This window comes from Stenella coeruleoalba, assembly GCF_951394435.1.
Source record: "Stenella coeruleoalba genome assembly, chromosome: 9".
NCBI lineage: Eukaryota > Metazoa > Chordata > Mammalia > Artiodactyla > Delphinidae > Stenella > Stenella coeruleoalba.
Genome location: NC_137155.1, coordinates 31477621 through 31496088, shown reverse-complemented (window position 1 = coordinate 31496088; position 18468 = coordinate 31477621). Strand labels below are relative to the sequence as shown.

The 18468-nt window shown below is 43.5% G+C and overlaps 1 protein-coding gene across 2 annotated transcripts in view; it reads right to left on the bottom strand.

The window, feature by feature from the left end:
- Positions 1-16398, bottom strand: part of CDCA7L (cell division cycle associated 7 like) — a 51319-nt gene extending 34921 nt beyond the window's left edge. Inside the window, exon 1 of one of the 2 annotated variants that reach the window (XM_079931169.1) lies at positions 16126-16398. In XM_079931169.1, the coding sequence (XP_079787295.1) occupies positions 16126-16149 (24 nt within the window). In that variant the 5' untranslated portion in view covers positions 16150-16398. The remainder of the gene's footprint in view (positions 1-16125) is intronic. The other variant, XM_079931173.1, reaches the window with a different exon arrangement.
- Positions 16399-18468: the final 2070 nt, after the last annotated feature.

The following is an 18468-nucleotide window of genomic DNA, read 5'->3' as shown; positions in this document are numbered from 1 at the left end:
GGGGGAAAACTCTTCATCCCACAGCCCAGCTCTGGAAGCCTTTATACAGGGGTCCTCTTGACACACTTCTGCCCTGCTAGTGGAAAACACACCAAACAATCCCTGGGATGCTGGCCCGTGCAGGCTGCCAACACCACTTGGCTCCTGGCTTTGTGCCACAGTGAATGTACACACTCCTAAGAGTGCATCCTTTCTCAGCTCCTAATTACAGTCAGGGAAGAGGATCCACTTGCTACCATAAAGGTCAGGAAGACAACTAGATGCTCTTTTCAGTGAGTTTTTGAAGCTGTCAGTGTGAGAAAAGAGAATGAGGTGTTCTTTTGCTTTTGTTTTTCTTTTTAAGTCAGGTAAGGAAAGCCTTCTGTAAGAGGCCATGGGCACGCGTGAGAAAGGCTGGTTGAGACCCCATTGGCTTCAACTATTTTAATTTTTTAAAATCCCCCAATAAAAAATGCCTGGGACCAATAGTCAGAAAAAAAAACAGAGAATTAAGAATAAACAATGATTTTCAGCAGCACAGTACTGGCACAAAAACAGAAATATGGATCAGTGGAACAGAATAGAGAGCCCAGAAATAAACCCACACATCTATGGTCAATTAATCTTCAACAAAGGAGGAAAGAACATACAATGGAGAACACAGTCTCTTCAGCAATTGGTGCTGGGAAAGCTGGACAGCTACATGTAAATCAATGAAGTTAAAACACACCATCACACCATACACAAAAATAAACTCAAAATGGCGTAAAGACTTAAATATAAAACATGACAACATAAAACTCCTAGAAATGAAATTAGGCAAAACATTCTCTGCAAATCGTAGTAAAGTTTTCTTAACTCAGTCCCACGAAGTTATAGAAATAAAAGCAAAAATAAACAAATGGGGAGAGCTGAAGAGGAACCTTCAAGATGGCAGAGGAGTAAGACGTGGAGATCACCTTCCTCCCCACAAATACATCAGAAATACATCTACATGTGGAACAACTCCTACAGAACACCTGCTGAACACTGGCAGAAGACCTGACTTCCCAAAAGGCAAGAAACTCCCCACGTACCTGAGTAGGGCAAAAGAAAAAAGAAAAAACAAACAAAGAATAGGGACGGGACCTGCACCTCTGGGAGGGAGCTGTGAAGGAGGAAAAGTTTCCACACACTAGAAGCTCCTTCGCGGCTGGAGACTGCGGGTGGCGGGCGCGGGGGCGGGGGGGGGGTAGTTTCGGAGCCGCGGAGGAGAGCGCAGCAACAGGGGTGCGGAGGGCAAAGCAGAGAGATTCCTGCACAGAGGAATGGTGCCGAGCAGCACTCACCAGCCCGAGAGGCTTCTCTGCTCACCCGCCGGGGTGGGCGGGGGCTGGGAGCTGAGGCTTGGGCTTTGGAGGTCGGATCCCAGGGAGAGGACTGAGGTTGGCTGCGTGAACACAGCCTGCAGGGGGTTAGTGCACCACAGCTAGCCGGGAGGGAGTCTGGGAAAAGTCTAGACCTGCCTAAGAGGCAAGAGACCATTGTTTCAGGGTGTGCAAGGAGAAGGGGTTCAGAGCACCGGCTAAACGAGCTCCAGAGAGGGGCGCGAGCCACGGCTCTCAGCGCAGACCCCAGAGACGGCCATGAGATGCTAAGGCTGCTGCTGCAGCCACCAAGAAGCCTGTGTGTGAGCACAGGTCACTCTCCACACGTCCCCTCCCGGGAGCCTGTGCAGTCCGCCACTGCCAGGGCACTGTGATCCAGGCACAACTTCCCCGGGAGAACACGGCGCACCTCAGGCTGGTGCAACGTCACGCCGGCCTCTGCCGCCACAGGCTCGCCCCGCATTCCATACCCCTCCCTCCCTCCCTCCCTCTCTCCGGCCTGAGTGAGCCAGAGCCCCCGAATCAGCCGCTCCTTTAACCCCGTCCTGTCTGGGTGGGGAACAGACGCCCTCAGGCAACCTACAAGCAGAGGCTGGGCCAAATCCAAAGCTGAACCCCGGGAGCTGTGCGAACAAAGAAGAGAAAGGAAAATTCCTCCCAGCAGCCTCAGGAGCAGCGGATTAAATCTCCACAGTCAACTGGATGTACCCTGCATCTGTGGAATACCTGAATAGACAACAAATCATCCCAAAACTTAGGCGGTGGACCTTGGGAGCAACTGTAGACTTTGGGTTTGCTTTCTGCATCTAGTTTGCTTCTGGTTTTATGTTTACCTTAGTTTAGTATTTAGAGCTTATTATCAATGGTAGATTTGTTTATTGACTTGGTTGCTGTCTTCCTTTTTATTTTTAATATACATATATATTTTTTCTTTTTCTTTTTCTCTTTTTGTGAGTGTGTATGTTTCTTTGTGTGATTCTGTCTGTATAGCTTTGCTTTTACCATCTGTCCTAGGATTCTATCTGTCCTTTTTTTTTTTTTTAGTATAGTTTTTAGTACTTGTTATCATTGGTGGATTTGTTTTTAGGTTTGGTTGCTCTCTTCTTTCTTTTTCTTATTACTTTTACTTTTTTATTTTTAATAATACTTTAAAAAATTTTATTTAAATAATTTGTTTATTTTATTTTATTTTTTCTCCCTTTTCTTCTGAGCCGTGTGGCTGACAGGGTCTTGGTGCTCCAGCCAGGTGTCAGGCCTGAGCCACTGAGGTGGGAGAGCTGAGTTCAGGACACTGGTCCACCAGAGACCTCCTGGCTCCACGTAATATCAAATGGCGAAAGCTCTTCCAGAGATCTCCATCTCAATGCCAAGACCCAGCCCCACTGAACAACCAGCAAGCTACACCAGCAAGCTGGACACCCTATGCCAAACAACTACCAAGACAGGAACACAACCCTACACATTAGCAGAGAGGCTGCCTAAAATCATAATAAGGTCACAGACACCCCAAAACACACCACCAGATGTGACCCTGCCCACCAGAAAGACAAGATCCAGCCTCATCCACGAAAACACAGGCACCAGTCCCCTCCACCGGGAAGCCAACACAACCCAGTGAACCAAACTTAACCACTGGCAGCAGACACCAAAAACAACGGGAACTATGAACCTGCAGCCTGTGAAAAGCAGACCCCCAAACACAGTAAGTTAAGCAAAATGAGAAGACAGAAATATATAACAGATGAAGGAACAAGGTAAAAACCCACCAGATCAAACAAATGAAGAGGAAACAGGCAGTCTACCTGAAAAAGAATTCAGAGTAATGATAGTAATTATGATCCAAAATCTTGGAAATAGAATGGAGAAAATACCATAAACTTTTAACAAGGACCTAAAAGAACTAAAGAGCAAACAAACAATGATGAACAACAGAATAAAAGAAATGAAAGTTTCTCTAGAAGGAATCAATAGCAGAATAACTGAGGAAGAAGAACGGATAAGTGACCTGAAAGATAAAATAGAGGAAATGACTACCACAAAGCAGAATAAAGGAAAAAGAATGAAAAGAATTGAGAACAGTCTCAGAGACCTCTGGGACAACACTGAACACACCAACATTCGAATTATAGGAGGTCCCAGAAGAAGAAGAAAAAAAGAAAGGGACTGAGAAAATATTAGAAGAGATTATAGTTGAAACTTCCCTACTATGGGAAAGGAAATAATCAATCAAGTCCAGAAAGCACAGAGAGTCCCATACAGGATAAATCCAAGGAGAAACACGCCAAGACACATATTAATCAAACTATGAAAAATTAAATACAAAGAAAAAATATTAAAAGCAGCAAGGAAAAAGCAGCAAATAACATAGAAGGGAATTACCATAAGGTTAATAGCTGATCTTTCAGCAGAAACTCTGCAAGCCAGAAGAGAGTGGCAGGACATATTTAAAGTGATGAAAGGGAAAAATCTACAAACAAGATTACTCTACCCAGCAAGGACCTCAGTCAGATTCGACGGAGAAATTAAAACCTTTACAGACAAGCAAAAGCTGAGAGAATTCAGCACCACCAAACCAGCGTTACAACAAACACTAAAGGAACTTCTCTAGGCAGGAAACACAAGAGAAGAAAAAGACCTACGATAACAAACACAAAACAATTAAGAAAATGGTAATAGGAACATACATATCAATAACTATCTTAAATGTAAATGGATTAAATGTTCCAACTAAACAACACAGACTGGCTGAATGGATACAACAAGACCCATATATATGCTGTCTACGAGAGACCCACTTCAGACCTAGGGACACATACAGACTGAAAGTGAAGGGATGGAAAAAGATATTCCAGGCAAATGGAAATCAAAAGAAAGTTGGAGTAGCAATACTCATATCAGACAAAACAGACTTTAAAATAAAGACTATTACAAGAAACAAAGAAGGGCACTACACAATGATCAAGAGATCAATCAAAAAAGAAAATATAACAATTGTAAATATTTATGCACCCAACATAGGAGCACCTCAATACATAAGGCAAATGCTAACAACCATAAAAGGGGAAATCGACAGTAACACATTCATAGTAGGGGACTTTAAGACCCCACTTTCACCAATGGACAGATCATCCAAAATGAAAATAAATAAGGAAACACAACCTTTAAATGGTCCATTAAACAAGATGGACTTAACTGATACTTACAGGACATTCCATCCAAAAACAGAATACACTTTCTTCTCAAGTGTTCATGGAACATTCTCCAGGATAGATCACATCATCTTAGGTCACAAATCAAGTCTTGGTAAATTTACGAAAACTGAAATCGTATCAAGTATCTTTTCCGACCACAATGCTATAAGACTAGGTACCAATTACAGGAAAAAAATCTGTAAAAAATACAAACACATGGCTACCAAATAACCAAGAAAACACTGAATAAATCAAAGAGGAAATCAATAAATGCCTAAAACCAAATGACAATGAAAACACGACAACCCAAAACCTATGGGATGCAGCAAAAGCAGTTCTAAGAGGGAACTTTATAGCAATACAATCCTACCTCAAGAAACATCTCAAATAAACAACCTAACCTTACACTTAAAGCAATCAGAGAAAGAAGAACAAAAAAACCCCGAAGTTATCCTAAGGAAAGAAATCATAAATATCAGATCAGAAATAAATGAAAAAGGAATGAAGGAAACGATAGCAAAGATCAAAAAAACTAAAAGCTGGTTCTTTGAGAAGAAAAACAAAATCGATAAACCATTAGCCAGACTCATCAAGAAAAAAAGGGAGAAGACTCAAATCAATAGAATTAGAAATGAAAAAGGAGAAGTAACAACTGACACTGCAGAAATACAAAGGATCATGAGAGATTACTACAAGCAACTCTATGCCAATAAAATGGACAACCTGGAAGAAATGGACAGATTCTTATAAAAGCATAACCTTCCGAGACTGAAATAGGAAGAAACAGAAAATATGAACAGACCAACCACAAGCACTGAAATTGAGACTGTGATTAAAAATCTTCCAACAGACACAAGCCCAGGACCAGATGGCTTCACAGGCGAATTCTACCAAACATTTAGAGAAGAGCTAACACCTATCCTTCTCAATGTCTTCCAAAATATAGCAGAGGAAGGAACACTCCCAAACTCATTCTGTGAGGCCACCATCACCCTGATACCAAAACCAAACAAAGATGTTACAAAAAAAGAAAACTACAGGCCAATAACACTGATGAACACAGATGCAAAAATCCTCAACAAAATACTAGCAAACAGAATCCAACAGCACATTAAAAGGATCAACACCATGATCAACAGGGGTTTATCCCAGGAATGCAAGAATTCCTCAATATACGCAAATCAATCAACGTGATACACCATAATAACAAAGTGAAAGAGAAAAACCAGATGATGATCTCAATAGATGCAGAAAAAGCTTTCGATATAATTCATCACCAATTTATGATAAAAACCCTCCAGAAAGTAGGCATAGAGGGAACTTACCTCAACATAATAAAGGCCGTATATGACAAACCAACAGCCAACATCGTTCTCAATGGTGAAACACTGAAATCATTTCCACTAAGATCAGGAACAAGACAAGGTTGCCCACTCTCACCACTATTATTCAACACAGTTTTAGAAGTTTTAGCCACAGCGATCAGAGAGGAAAAAGAAATAAAAGGAATCCAAATCGGAAAAGAAGAAGTAAAACTGTCACTGTTTGCAGATGACATGATACTATACATAGACAATCCTAAAGATGCTACCAGAAAACTACTGGAGCTAATCAATGAATTTGGTAAAGTAGCAGAATACAAAATTAACACACAGAAATCTCTTGCATTCCTATACACTAATGATGAAAAATCTGAAAAAGAAATTAAGGAAACACTTCCATTTACCATTACAACAAAAAGAATAAAATACCTAGGAATAAACCTACCTAAGGAGGCAGAAGACCTGTATGCAGAAAACCATAAAACACTGATGAAAGAAATTAAAGATACAAACAGATGGAGAGATATACCATGTTCTTGGATTAGAAGAGTCCATGTTGTGAAAATGACTATACTACAGAAAGCTAGCTACAGATTCGATGCAATCCCTATCAAACTACCAATGGCATTTTTCAGAGAACTAGAACAAAAAATTTCACAATTTGTATGGAAACACAAAAAACCCCAAATAGCCAAAACAATCTTGAGAAAGAAAAACAGAGCCAGAGAAATCACGCTCCCTGACTTTAGACTATACTACAATGCTACAGTAATCAAGATAGTATGGTGCTGGCACAAAAACAGAAATATAGATCAGTGGAACAGGAGAGAAAGCCCAGAGATAAACCCATGCTCACATGGTCACCTTATCTTTGATAAAGGAGGCAAGAATATACAATGGAGAAAAGACAGCCTCTTCAATAAGTGGTGCTGGGAAAACTGGAAAGCTACATGTAAAAAGAATGAAATTAGAACACTCCCTAACACCATACACAAAAATAAATTCAAAACGGATTAATGACCTAAATGTAAGGTCAGACACTATAAAACTCTTAGAGGAAAACACAGGCAGAACACTCCATGACATAAATAACAGCAAGATCCTTTTGGACCCACCTCCTAGAGAAATGGAAATAAAAATAAAAACAAACAAATGGGACCTAATGAAACTTAAAAGCTTTTGCATAGCAAAGGAAACCATAAACAAAAAGACAAGCCTCAGAATGGGAGGGTTGCAAACAAAGGACTAATCTCCAAAATTTACAAGCAGCTTATGCAGCTCAATATGAAAAAAACAATCTAATCCAAAAATGGGCAGAAGACCTCAACAGACATTTCTCCAAAGAAGATATACAGATTGCCAACAAACACATGAAAGGATGCTCAACATCACTGATCATTAGAGAAATGCAAATCAAAACCACAATGAGGTATCACTTGACACCGGTCAGAATGGCCATCATCAAAAAATCTACAAACAATAAATGCTGGAGAGGGTGTGGAAAAAAGGGAACCCTGTTGCACTGCTGGTGGGAATGTAAACTGATACAGCCACTATGGAGAACAGTATGGAGGTTCCTTAAAAAACTACAAATAGAACTACCATACGACCCAGTAATCCCACTACTGGGCATATACCTTGAGAAAACCATAATTCAAAAAGAGACATGTACCAAAATGTTCATTACAGCTCTATTTACAAAAGCCAGGTCATGGAAGCAACCTAAGTGTCCACTGACAGATGACTGGATAAAGAAGATGTGGCACATATATACAATGGACTATTACTCAGCCATATAAAGAAACGAAATTGAGTAATTTGTAGTAAGGTGGATGGACCTAGAGTCTGTCATACAGAGGGAAGTAAGTCAGAAAGAGAAAAATAAATACCATATGCTAACACATATATATGGAATCTAAAAAAAAAAGTTCTGAAGAACCTAGGGGCAGGACAGGAATAAAGACGCACGCATGGAGAATGGACTTGAGGACACGGGGAGGGGGAAGGGTAAGCTGGGACAAAGTGAGAGAGTGGCATGGACTTATATATACTACCACATGTAAAATAGATAGCGGGAAGCAGCCGCATAGCACAGGGAGATCAGCTTGGCGCTTCGTGACCACCTACAGGGGTGGCATAGGGAGGGTGGTAGGAAGATGCAAGAGGGAGGAGATATGGGGATACATGTATATGTATAGCTGATTCACTAGTTTTAAAACAGAAACTAACACACCATTGTAAACAATTATACTCCAATAAAGATGTTAAAAAAATAAATTTAAAAAAATTAAACAAATGAAAAAACAAATGAAAAAAAATTAAACAAACGGGACCTAAATAATCTTATAAGCTTTTGCACAGCAAAAGAAACCATGAAGAAAACGATAAGACAGACTACACAATGGGAGAAAATATTTGCAAATGATGTGACCGACAAGGGTCTAATTTCCAAACTATAATAACAGATCATATAGCTCAATATCAAAAAAACAAACAACCCAATCAAAAAATGGGCAGAAGACCTAAATAGACATTTCACCAACGAAGACATGCAGATGGCCAACAGGCACATGAAAACATGCTCAGCACCGGTAACTGTTAGAGAAATGCAAATCAAAACTACAGTGAGGTTGTCACCTCACACTGGTCAGAATGCCCATCTTTAAAAAGTCTGCAAATAACTACTGCTGGAGAGGGTGTGGAGAAAAGGGAACCCTCCTACACTGTTGGTAGGCAGGAATGTAAACTGGTGCAGCCACTATGGAGAACAGTATGGAAGTTCCTCAGAAAACTAAGAATAGAATTACCATATGATCCAGCAATCCCACTCCTGGGCATATATCTGGACAAAACTATAATTCAAAAAGATACATGCATCTCTATGTTCACAGCAGCACTATTCACAATAACCAAAACATAGAAACAATCTAAGCGTCCATCAACAGATGAACAGATAAAGTATGGTACATATATACAATGGAATATTACTCAACCATAAAAAAGAATGAAATAATGCCATTTGCAGCAACATGGATGGACCTAGAGATTATCATACTAAGTGAAGTAAGTTAGAAAAACACAAATACCATGATATCATTTTTATGTGGAATTTAAAATATGACATAAACTTATTTACAAAACAGAAAGAGACTCACAGACATAGAAAACAAACTTATGGTTACCAAAGGGGAAAAGGGGTGGTGGGGGAAGGATAAATTAAGAGTTTGGGATTGGCAAATATTATATGAAAATATATATAATAAAATGTATATAAAACAGATAAACAACAAGGTTCTACTGTTCATCACAGGGAACTATATTCAATATCCTATAATAAACCATAGTGGAAAAAGATATGAAAAAGAATATATATACGTATAACTGAATCACTTTTGCTGTACCTCAGAAACTAACACAACACTTTAAAACAACTATACTTCAATAAAAAATTAAAATTAAAAAAAAGATGACAGTTAAATGTACTTTTATTTTTCTTAACTTTCCATTTTAAACCAATGCTAATGGAGAACAAAATAAAGGGCACGAGCCATTTTGCATTAAAAAATATTCTTAGGTGGCTTCCCTGGTGGCGCAGTGGTTGAGAGTCCACCTGCCGATGCAGGGGATGCGGGTTCGTGCCCCGGTCCGGGAAGATCCCACATGCCGCGGAGCGGCTGGGCCAGTGAGCCATGGCCTCTGAGCCTGCGCATCGAAAGCCTCTGCTCCGCAACGGGAGAGGCCACAACAGTGAGAAGCCCGCGTATCGCCAAAAAAAAAAAAAAAAAAATATTCTTAGGGAATTCAGTATCAGTGCAAGTCCCCCCCCCCCCCCCGCCCGTCTTAAACACCCTCAGAGTCACGGAGCTTTAAGGGAAAAGATAGTGTGGGGTGGGGGACAGGGCAAGGGGATATCTTTCCTGTTTCAGTGTTTATTAGAGGTTTGTTTGCTAAATTCTATACTTGGCAGTTCCATTCCTTAAGCTGGGGAGCTCAGTGACAGCCTGAGGGCTCTCAGAACCACAGGTGGGACAGGGGAGGAGACTTTTTTCCCCACGAGAATAGTTTAAAATAGCACTTTTGTATTCAAACAAATAAAAATGTATCACGGAATAGGCATGATTTTAAAGACAAAACTGGAGATTAATGAGAAAATCTCCTGCACAGGCAGGGTGGGACTGCACACCTCCAGGCCTCTGGAACAGGTACGAACTGGCCTCCACCATTAGTTAGTCCAAGTGAAAATTGCCAGAAGCCCTGCTCCAGCCTGTCGTAACTCATGCCTGCACTCACTATACATTGACAACCCTAAACCATCTTTCTTAAAAAATTCAACAAACATTTAACAGCTATGATACGCCAGGCCCTTCACAGACAGGGATAATTATCACTTTGGCCTGCCACGTGATTTCAGGTGATCAACCATTACCCTGGGGTAAATCCTGGGCCCTCCTAACAGAGGAGGAGTTCTACCAGCAGGCAGCTGAGGGAGGGCCAGGCCTTGTGCCAAAAGACTCAAAGGCCAGAGCTCACTCACAAATGCGAGGCACTCGCCAGGTCCATGGGATCCTCCAGCAGTAGAGCTTAAATATGGGGGGCTGCCCACACAGCAGTGCTGCTGCTATGGAGGGTTTGGGGGAACGGGAGAGGGGGTTTGTGGGGAGGGACCCCTGGACCACGTCCAGCCCTGAGGATATGGGTTCCACTGGCAGGACACGAGACACCTGGGAAGGTGTCACCACACACCTGGTAGCCTGGGCTCTCCAGAAGCACAGTCCTCAGACCTCGTACTTCCTACTTTAGTATTCGATACGCTACTCTGTTAACGTTTTAAGTGCAACATGCAACCAGAACATGCCTAGATCGTAAGTGCAGAGCTTGGTGAAGTTTTACAAACTGCACCTACCCATTATAACCAGCACTCACATCAAGAAATAGTTTCTTTTTTTAGCTCTCAGTAACCACTTTATAATGAGTGAACCTACTGTCTGACCTTTGAATATCCGAACTTCAATGAACACACATTTTCGGGAATGCCATCTAGAAGATGATTTATAGTTAAAATAAGCAAGACCAAAGAAAGCTTAACTTAGAGGCTCTAAGTTCAGGACGAAAACAGTCATTATTTCAGGTTAGTTATCATGAGTCCTGATTCTAACCTGGGCAAAAAGTGCCTTCTCTCAGCTAATACAGCAAAACAAATGGGGAAATGCCTTAGGAAAAAAATACGTGAGAGGTTCCCATCTATTGAAAATCACGCACATTCTACCAGATAGTAAGTACATGACAGGGAAACAGCAATTAAAAACAGCGTTGACTTCAACACAGGGCATACGGTATGTACCACCCCAAGACATTCATTGCAAAGTTTCTTAAATTTATTTGTTAATAATTTAAAACTTTCAACATAAAGTACACACCTGAATGAAACATTACACAGTCATTGAAAATGAAAACCATAAAGACTCCAAGCTACTCAGAAAAATAGTACTGACAGTGCTAAAGAAAGCAGAATTCAAACAGCAATCATACCATAAGAGTTAACCAAAAATGGTGACTTGGACACAGGCAAACACTGAATGGAAAATGTCTAGAAAATGATGCCCAGGGAGTAGAGACGTAGAATAGTTCAATTTTTGTTTCCTTTTCAGCTTCTATGAACAGCGTATTACCTGCACAATACAAAATTCATCTAAAAGTCATTCCTATGTAAAAACTGTGTGGATCTTATTCATATTCCCAAGCTGACTTTTACAAACAGCATCCAAAGAATCCTACTCAAAGCATAACTTGTCCAGTTCCTTAAAAAGAACCAGACCAGCTGCTGCTAACGCCCCAGCCCTTCTCTTTAAAAGGAGGGGTAAAGGTATCGTAAGAAAACCCCAAAGCGCTGACATCCCCTTCTATTTAAATAGTACGTTAAACTTGGTGTGTCCTTGCTTATCTCAATGGCAACGTAAGTTGAGGAAGGATTTCTAGCCTCACAACATTTCAGCGAAAGTTGTGTGACCTGCCAAGACCTGGTGATTCTAGCAGCAAGAGTCAAGCCCCGGCTCTGGAGACAGAATTCTGGCTCAGCTCCTTCCTTGCCAGGCTGCCCTGAGCAAATCACTCTATTAGGCTTATCTTTAAAATGCAGATAATACAACCTACTTCAGAGAACTACAGTGAGGATTAAATCTGTTAATATTAAGTACCTAGCACACCACGACTTTTAAAAGGAATTGATCGTTTCCCTTCCTTGGAGGTTGCGGGGCGGGTTGGGGGGCTGGGGAAGGATGACTCTTAAGGTCTTCTCCCATCCCCAAAACCCAAGGCCGCCTATGTCCCTACAGCTCAGGGCAGGAGCCAGCTGAGCTCTGGCAAAGGCAGAAGAGGCAAGGAGTTCCAGGGTGACCTCTGATGGCAGGGGGCTGGGGAACGAACAGCGTTTTCTGTCTTTGTTTCTTCCACCATAACTGACATAATATCTAGCACACAGTAGGTGCTGAAAGGACATCTGACAAATGGACTAACCCAGTCAGGGGGCCTTCTGGCATAAGCTGATGATCATGAAGAAAAACAGGCAGGAAGCCACCAACTACTTGAACTAAAATTCTGGTCCCTTTCACTGTGAGACTCCACAACCTATTTTTGCACTATACACAGGGTGCTGGCATTTACCACTATGGAAGGAAACTATCGTGCACGTTAACTTCAGCCATATGCCTACTGTGCCTCTGAATGGTCCTGTTTAAAAACAGTCACAAACCACTGCTTTTCAAAAGGAAAAGGAAATGGTCCCCAAAATATTTTCTTACCTCAATCCCTCCCCAAGTAGCCTGCATCAATTCCACTTTGATGCATAAAGCTATGTCCTTTACAAAACAAAACTGTATCTTGGACGTAAAAAGTCTAAACTATAGCTCGAAGAGAGTAATAGAGAACTCTCAAGGGCGATGTAAAACTAGGACGCCTAGACTACTCTATTCGAATGGCTTTATTGAACTTTTTTGTTAACTTACTGTTCCTAAACTGTTTTAAGTCACATAAGTATCTTACGGTTTTCTGTCCTGTGTACCTGACCAGATCGGAATTGCTGTGCTATCTGAGGTTTCTCCTGATCACTGAGAATTCAGCTCTTTTATGGATGGGAGGTCAGCAGTACATCAAAACGACGAATGTGCTGGCCTTCTAAGAAGTCACAAACGACCCCGCTCTGTGACCAGTTTCTGGGGCTCTGGGCACACATTTTTTTTTTTTTTTTTTGCGGTACGCGGGCCTCTCACACGCAGGCTCAGCGGCCATGGCTCACGGGCCCAGCCGCTCCGTGGCATGTGGGATCTTCCCGGACCGGGGCACGAACCCGTGTCCCCTGCATTGGCAGGCGGACTCTCAACCACTGCGCCACCAGGGAAGCCCTGGGCACACATTTTAAGCCACAGGATCAGATGGGTACACTTTGTGTCTGTGAGGTAACTATCAGAAAAATGCCTTTTCTCCTCCAAACAGCATGTTCCATGCATATTCACAAGAACATTTAGCATCATTTCCTTCTCTAAGGGTCCAACCTGCACCCTAGCAGTAGAAGACAGTAAAAGGACTACACTGACATTCAGGACCTCCCAGCCTCTCTGCTAGGAAGCTGAGGCAGTCCCATCCTCCAGCTCCTGCAAGCTTCGCTGCTGAGCGCTCTCAGTAAGGGACCATCCCCTCATCTTTACTGGCCATTATTCCTATCATTCAATACAAAAGCACAAAGACACAGTGGTCAGCCCAACAAGGACTAGAGCCCAGGGGAGGTGTGATCACTGTCAGAGGACATCAAATCCGACACACTGTTGAGGCTGCAGAAAAGCAGAGGCTAGCAAGGAGTTCAGAGTTGAAACGAATTTCTTGTTTCCTCCCTGCCTAGCTCCCTTTACTCATAACATCGGGCCTAAGAGGCTTTACTAAAGCCCCTTCCAGCTCTATACCTTACAAGGGATGGAAATTATATCTGCTGTAGGCGTTAGATTAAAACCCACTGCACACTGGGCTGAGCCTTCCTTCAGTGTGCACTCACGCCGCTTCAGGCCGTTCGTCACACTGCTTTATGCATAAGGCTGAGGTACAGAGAAGAACCACAAGAACTCAACATCCTGCTGGGCCTGATGTGTTCATTAAGTGCTCTTATCCGCAGTCACCTGCCCACCCCGTAAAACCACTCTCCACTCATTTAAATTAAGGAGGCTATAATACGCCCACACTTAAATTATGATGAACAGGAACATTTCCACTAGAAAAATCCTCACACATCTTAATTTGCCTTGTCAATTAGGAGGTCTTTTGACGGGGGGGGGGGGGGGGGGGGGGGGGGGGGCGTTGGGGGGAGAGAAAAAACAAACCTGATCATCTTACAAAAGTAATTTGCCCTAATGGATGCATAATGGGTCAGATATAATTTGTGGCTTACTGCCACATGGTAAATAGTTTACTTAACATTTTAGAGCTACCAAAAGTTTGCCTCATTATTTGACAATAAAATGTTCATCTCCAACTAAACATTCTGGGACATTTTAAATTTCTTTTTTTTTTTTTTTTTTTTTTTGCGGTACGTGGGCCTCTCACTGTTGTGGTCTCTCCCGTTGCAGAGCACAGGCTCCGGACGCGCAGGCTCAGCGGCCACGGCTCACGGGCCCAGCCGCTCCGCGGCATGTGGGATCTTCCCGGACCGGGGCACAAACCCGTGTCCCGTGCATCGGCAGGCGGACTCTCAACCACTGCGCCACCCGGGAAGCCCCATTTTAAATTTCTTAAGCAGGAACTGTGTATGTAAGTAGTGGGTGACGCAGCACCACCAGAACAACATGTTTCAGGAATGATACATCATCAAGATACATTTACTGATGAAATTCACAAGCTCCTTCCAGAAGGGTTCAAATCCTGGAGAAACCCAAACCTCCTAAAAGCCTAGGATACTAATTATATGGTAAGTGTCAGTGGCAAAAACAAAAACAACTAAGCCTGTCCCATCCCTTCTTGAGTTTGTTTTCCTTGCTTTTAATACCTCACTTAATTGGAGAAATTCAAAAAATACTCTTTCTCTTAAACATCCACAATAGATTTTTCTCAAGTGTCCACTTTCAGGAAGCCTTTCAGAAATCACCAAATGGCCAAAGCGACCATTAGTGGCTTGGTCTCTAATGTGCCGCCAGACCCAGGCAGGTGACAGCGTCACGGGCTCAGGCACCACCGGCCACCCCGGCAGCTGGGCCCCGGTCGCTCCGCGTCTCCCAAATCCTGCGGATGCCCAACACCCAGGTGGAGAAAGGAGATAAACACCAGCCAAAGGTAAGGTGGAAGCAGTGAGTCAGAAGCGCTCACAAAAGCAAGAAAAAACCCAACCCTCATACAAAGCATCTCTCGGGCTCCTACAAGCTGCTTCCTTTCTAAAAGGTTTATTTTTAGTTCGTTTGAAAAAGTTTTTATTGCTTACCTCCGCATAAATTATGTATATTCATTACTAGAAAGTAGAGAAAAGCGCTTTTAAAAAGTAAAAAAGAAAACTGAAGCTAAGTCCACTTCCCACCACCCATTGTAATTTTGGGGAGCTTGTTAATGAGATTTTTAAGACCTAGTTAAAACCATAATGGGTACCTGCGGTGGTGCTGTATACACGGTTTGGGAGCTTGGGGCTTTTTGTTTTTTAACCTGGTCTAATAACGCTGCCAGTTCCCGCAAACGGTTACAAGTTCCTTAAAAACATTTCCAAAAGTTCTAGAACAAATACAAAAGCAACGCTTTTTAAACCCCATTATCCAAGTTGAATTGGCCCGATTCTCGACTATGCTTTTTTAGAAAATCACACTTAAACTCATCTCCATGCCAATGCCGGAGAAAGTGGGGGGCGCGCACCGAAAAAGCTTCCCCCTCCCCCAGTCCCACGAGCACCGCAAACGCAGTCGCTGCGCCGCTACGGCCTCCCCGCCTGCACTGCCCTAGAGTTCATCCGCTCCCGGGGCTCGCGGCCGCAGCGACCCAGCGGACTACCCCGAGGCCCCACCCGGGCCAGCGGCGAGCGCCCGCGTGCGGCGGCACCCGGCCTCTCCGCTCCAGGTGGCACAACCGTAAACACCGGACACACCTGCGGGGCGTGCCCGCTCCGGCGTCGGCGGGACTGGGCGCGCCCGATCCACAACGCGGCAGCCGAGGGCCACGTTTCCAGCCCAAGGCGGGGCGCAGGGCCAAGCGCAAAGGGAAGGCAGGCCGAGGGTGCGTCCGGGCTGCGGCGGGCGGCCAGATCCTCACCTGCGAGCCAGTCGCCAACTCCATTCTTCCCCGCTGGGCTCCGGCCTCCTCCCAGCACGCGGCCACGGGAGCCTCGCTCGCCACGGGGCCGCGCACGGAGGTCGCCCGCGGCCGCGCAGCGCGCTCGCTCCGCCCGGAGCTCCGGCGGGCCGGGGGAGGGGCGCACTCGGCGCCCGGGACAGGGGGAGCGCACCGCGCCGCCCACTCGGCGCCACGGCGCCAGCCCTCGAGGCTCCTCTTACAGGACCCAAACTTCGCGACCGGTGAACTTCGCTTTGCAGGCGGCGCAAGAGGGGCTGCAGCTGGGAGCCGCCCGGGATGGCTGCCAATCTGGGGGCGCCGGGCTCCCCCCTGCAGTGGAGGGAGGGAGTGGAGCCGTCCGGCCCGGTTTTGCGCGGGAGAAATGAGAGGGGGCAGTCCCGGCGCAGCCTCCTGCTGGCACGCCCGGCTGCGGCGCCCGCCGAATCTTTGCAGGGTTTGTTCCAGGTAGTACCCTGGAGCGCAGAGCTTCTGCGGCAATCGGTGTCTCTGATCCGGGAAAGCGTTTTAGGGCTGCCTCAGAACTTGTTCTGTAGTTGTAAAGGGGCGGGGTTCTGACGCCTCTCAAAACATTCGCTTCGGGGTACGCTTTGCAAAACTGGCAACCAAGGCCCCCTCCCCGGAACTTTAAACGGTCTGTTCTATACCATTGCACACGTGGGTCTTCCAGCCTCACTAGACAGAGAGTTTTAGAGGTCAGGAAGGCTGATAAACAAATATTGGCCTAACACCTACTACTGTGTGTCCGGCGCTGTGTACGCAAGCTTGAACGAAAAACAGGCCCCTGCTCTGTTGGAGCTTACAGTCTGGGAACCAGCCACCGACATAATATAAATGTAGTAATGACGTAAATAACTGTAATAATAATATAATTAATTAAGGATTAATTTAATCAACAATGAATTCAAATAATACCTTTAGTTAATAATGGTGATAATAAGTTCAGTAATAGGATGCAAATAAATGTAAATTTGGAGTTATGATAGATACCAGGAGGGAAAAGGTAAGTGATAGTATGGTGGTGTAGAACAGGGGGACTTAATTTGATGCAGGACAGGGAAGACTACTTAGAGTTCTCAGGTATGAAGAGTGAAAAATTAACTGGGTGGAGGTTTTGGAATGCTTGAAATAAGTGTTGGGGAGGGTGGTAGATAAACTGTCCTGAAATTGTAGCAGATTTGCTATAAAACTTCTCTCAATAGTTGGCTCTACAGGTATTTCGTATTAATACTATATTTTTTGACCCTCCTACGCTGTTGGTGGAAATGTAAATTGGTGCAGCCACTACAGAGAACAGTATGAAGGTTCCTTTAAAAACTAAAAATAGGGTTACCACATGTGTCAGCAATCCCACTCCTGGGCATTTATCTGGAAAAAACTATAATTCAAAAAATACATGCCCCCCGTGTTCACAGCAGCACTATTCACAATAGCCAAGACATGGAAACAACCCCAGTGCCCATCAACAAACGACTGGCTTATGAAGATGTGGTGTATAGACACACAGTGGAATATTAGCCACAAAAAGGAAAGAAATTTTGCCATTTGCTGCAACATGGATGAACCTAGAGAATATCAAACCAAGTGAAGTCAGACAGAAAGACAAATACTGTATGATATCATTTATATGTGGAATCTAAAAAATATGATACAAACGAACTTATTTACAGAACAGAAGTAGACTCACAGACATAGGAAACAAACTTACGGTTACCAAAGGGGAAGGGGGTGGGGATAAATCAGGAGTTTGGGATTAACAGATACACACTACTATATGTAAAATAGATAACCAACAAGGACCTACTGTATAGCACAGGGAACTATATTCAATATCTTGTAATAACCTATCATGGAAAAGAATCTGAAAAAGAAAAGATAGATATATAGATATGGATATAGATACAAACTGAACCACTGTGCCGTACATCCGAAACTAACACATTGTCAATCAACTATACTTCAATTTTAAAAAAAGGAAAGAAAAAAATACTACATTTTTTGAAAAAAAAAAGGACAGAGCTTTCCAGAGTGTAGAACTCCCAAAGTTGTTATAGATCTATCCTTTTTTACTTGGAACAATCAAGTATTTATATGTTAGTGCCAAGACTGAATCACACTTGTGGTACCAGAACATCCATGGACGTGAGGCAGTTATGGGTTTGTTGATTCTGTTAAGCTTCCAGGTGACTGCAATGAGCAGGTATATTTGAGAACCATTGCTCTAGTCCAGCTTGGTTGTTTGCAAAGTGGGGTTTTAAGACCAACAGCATCAGCATCACCTGAACTCTGGCGAAGAAATCCAAT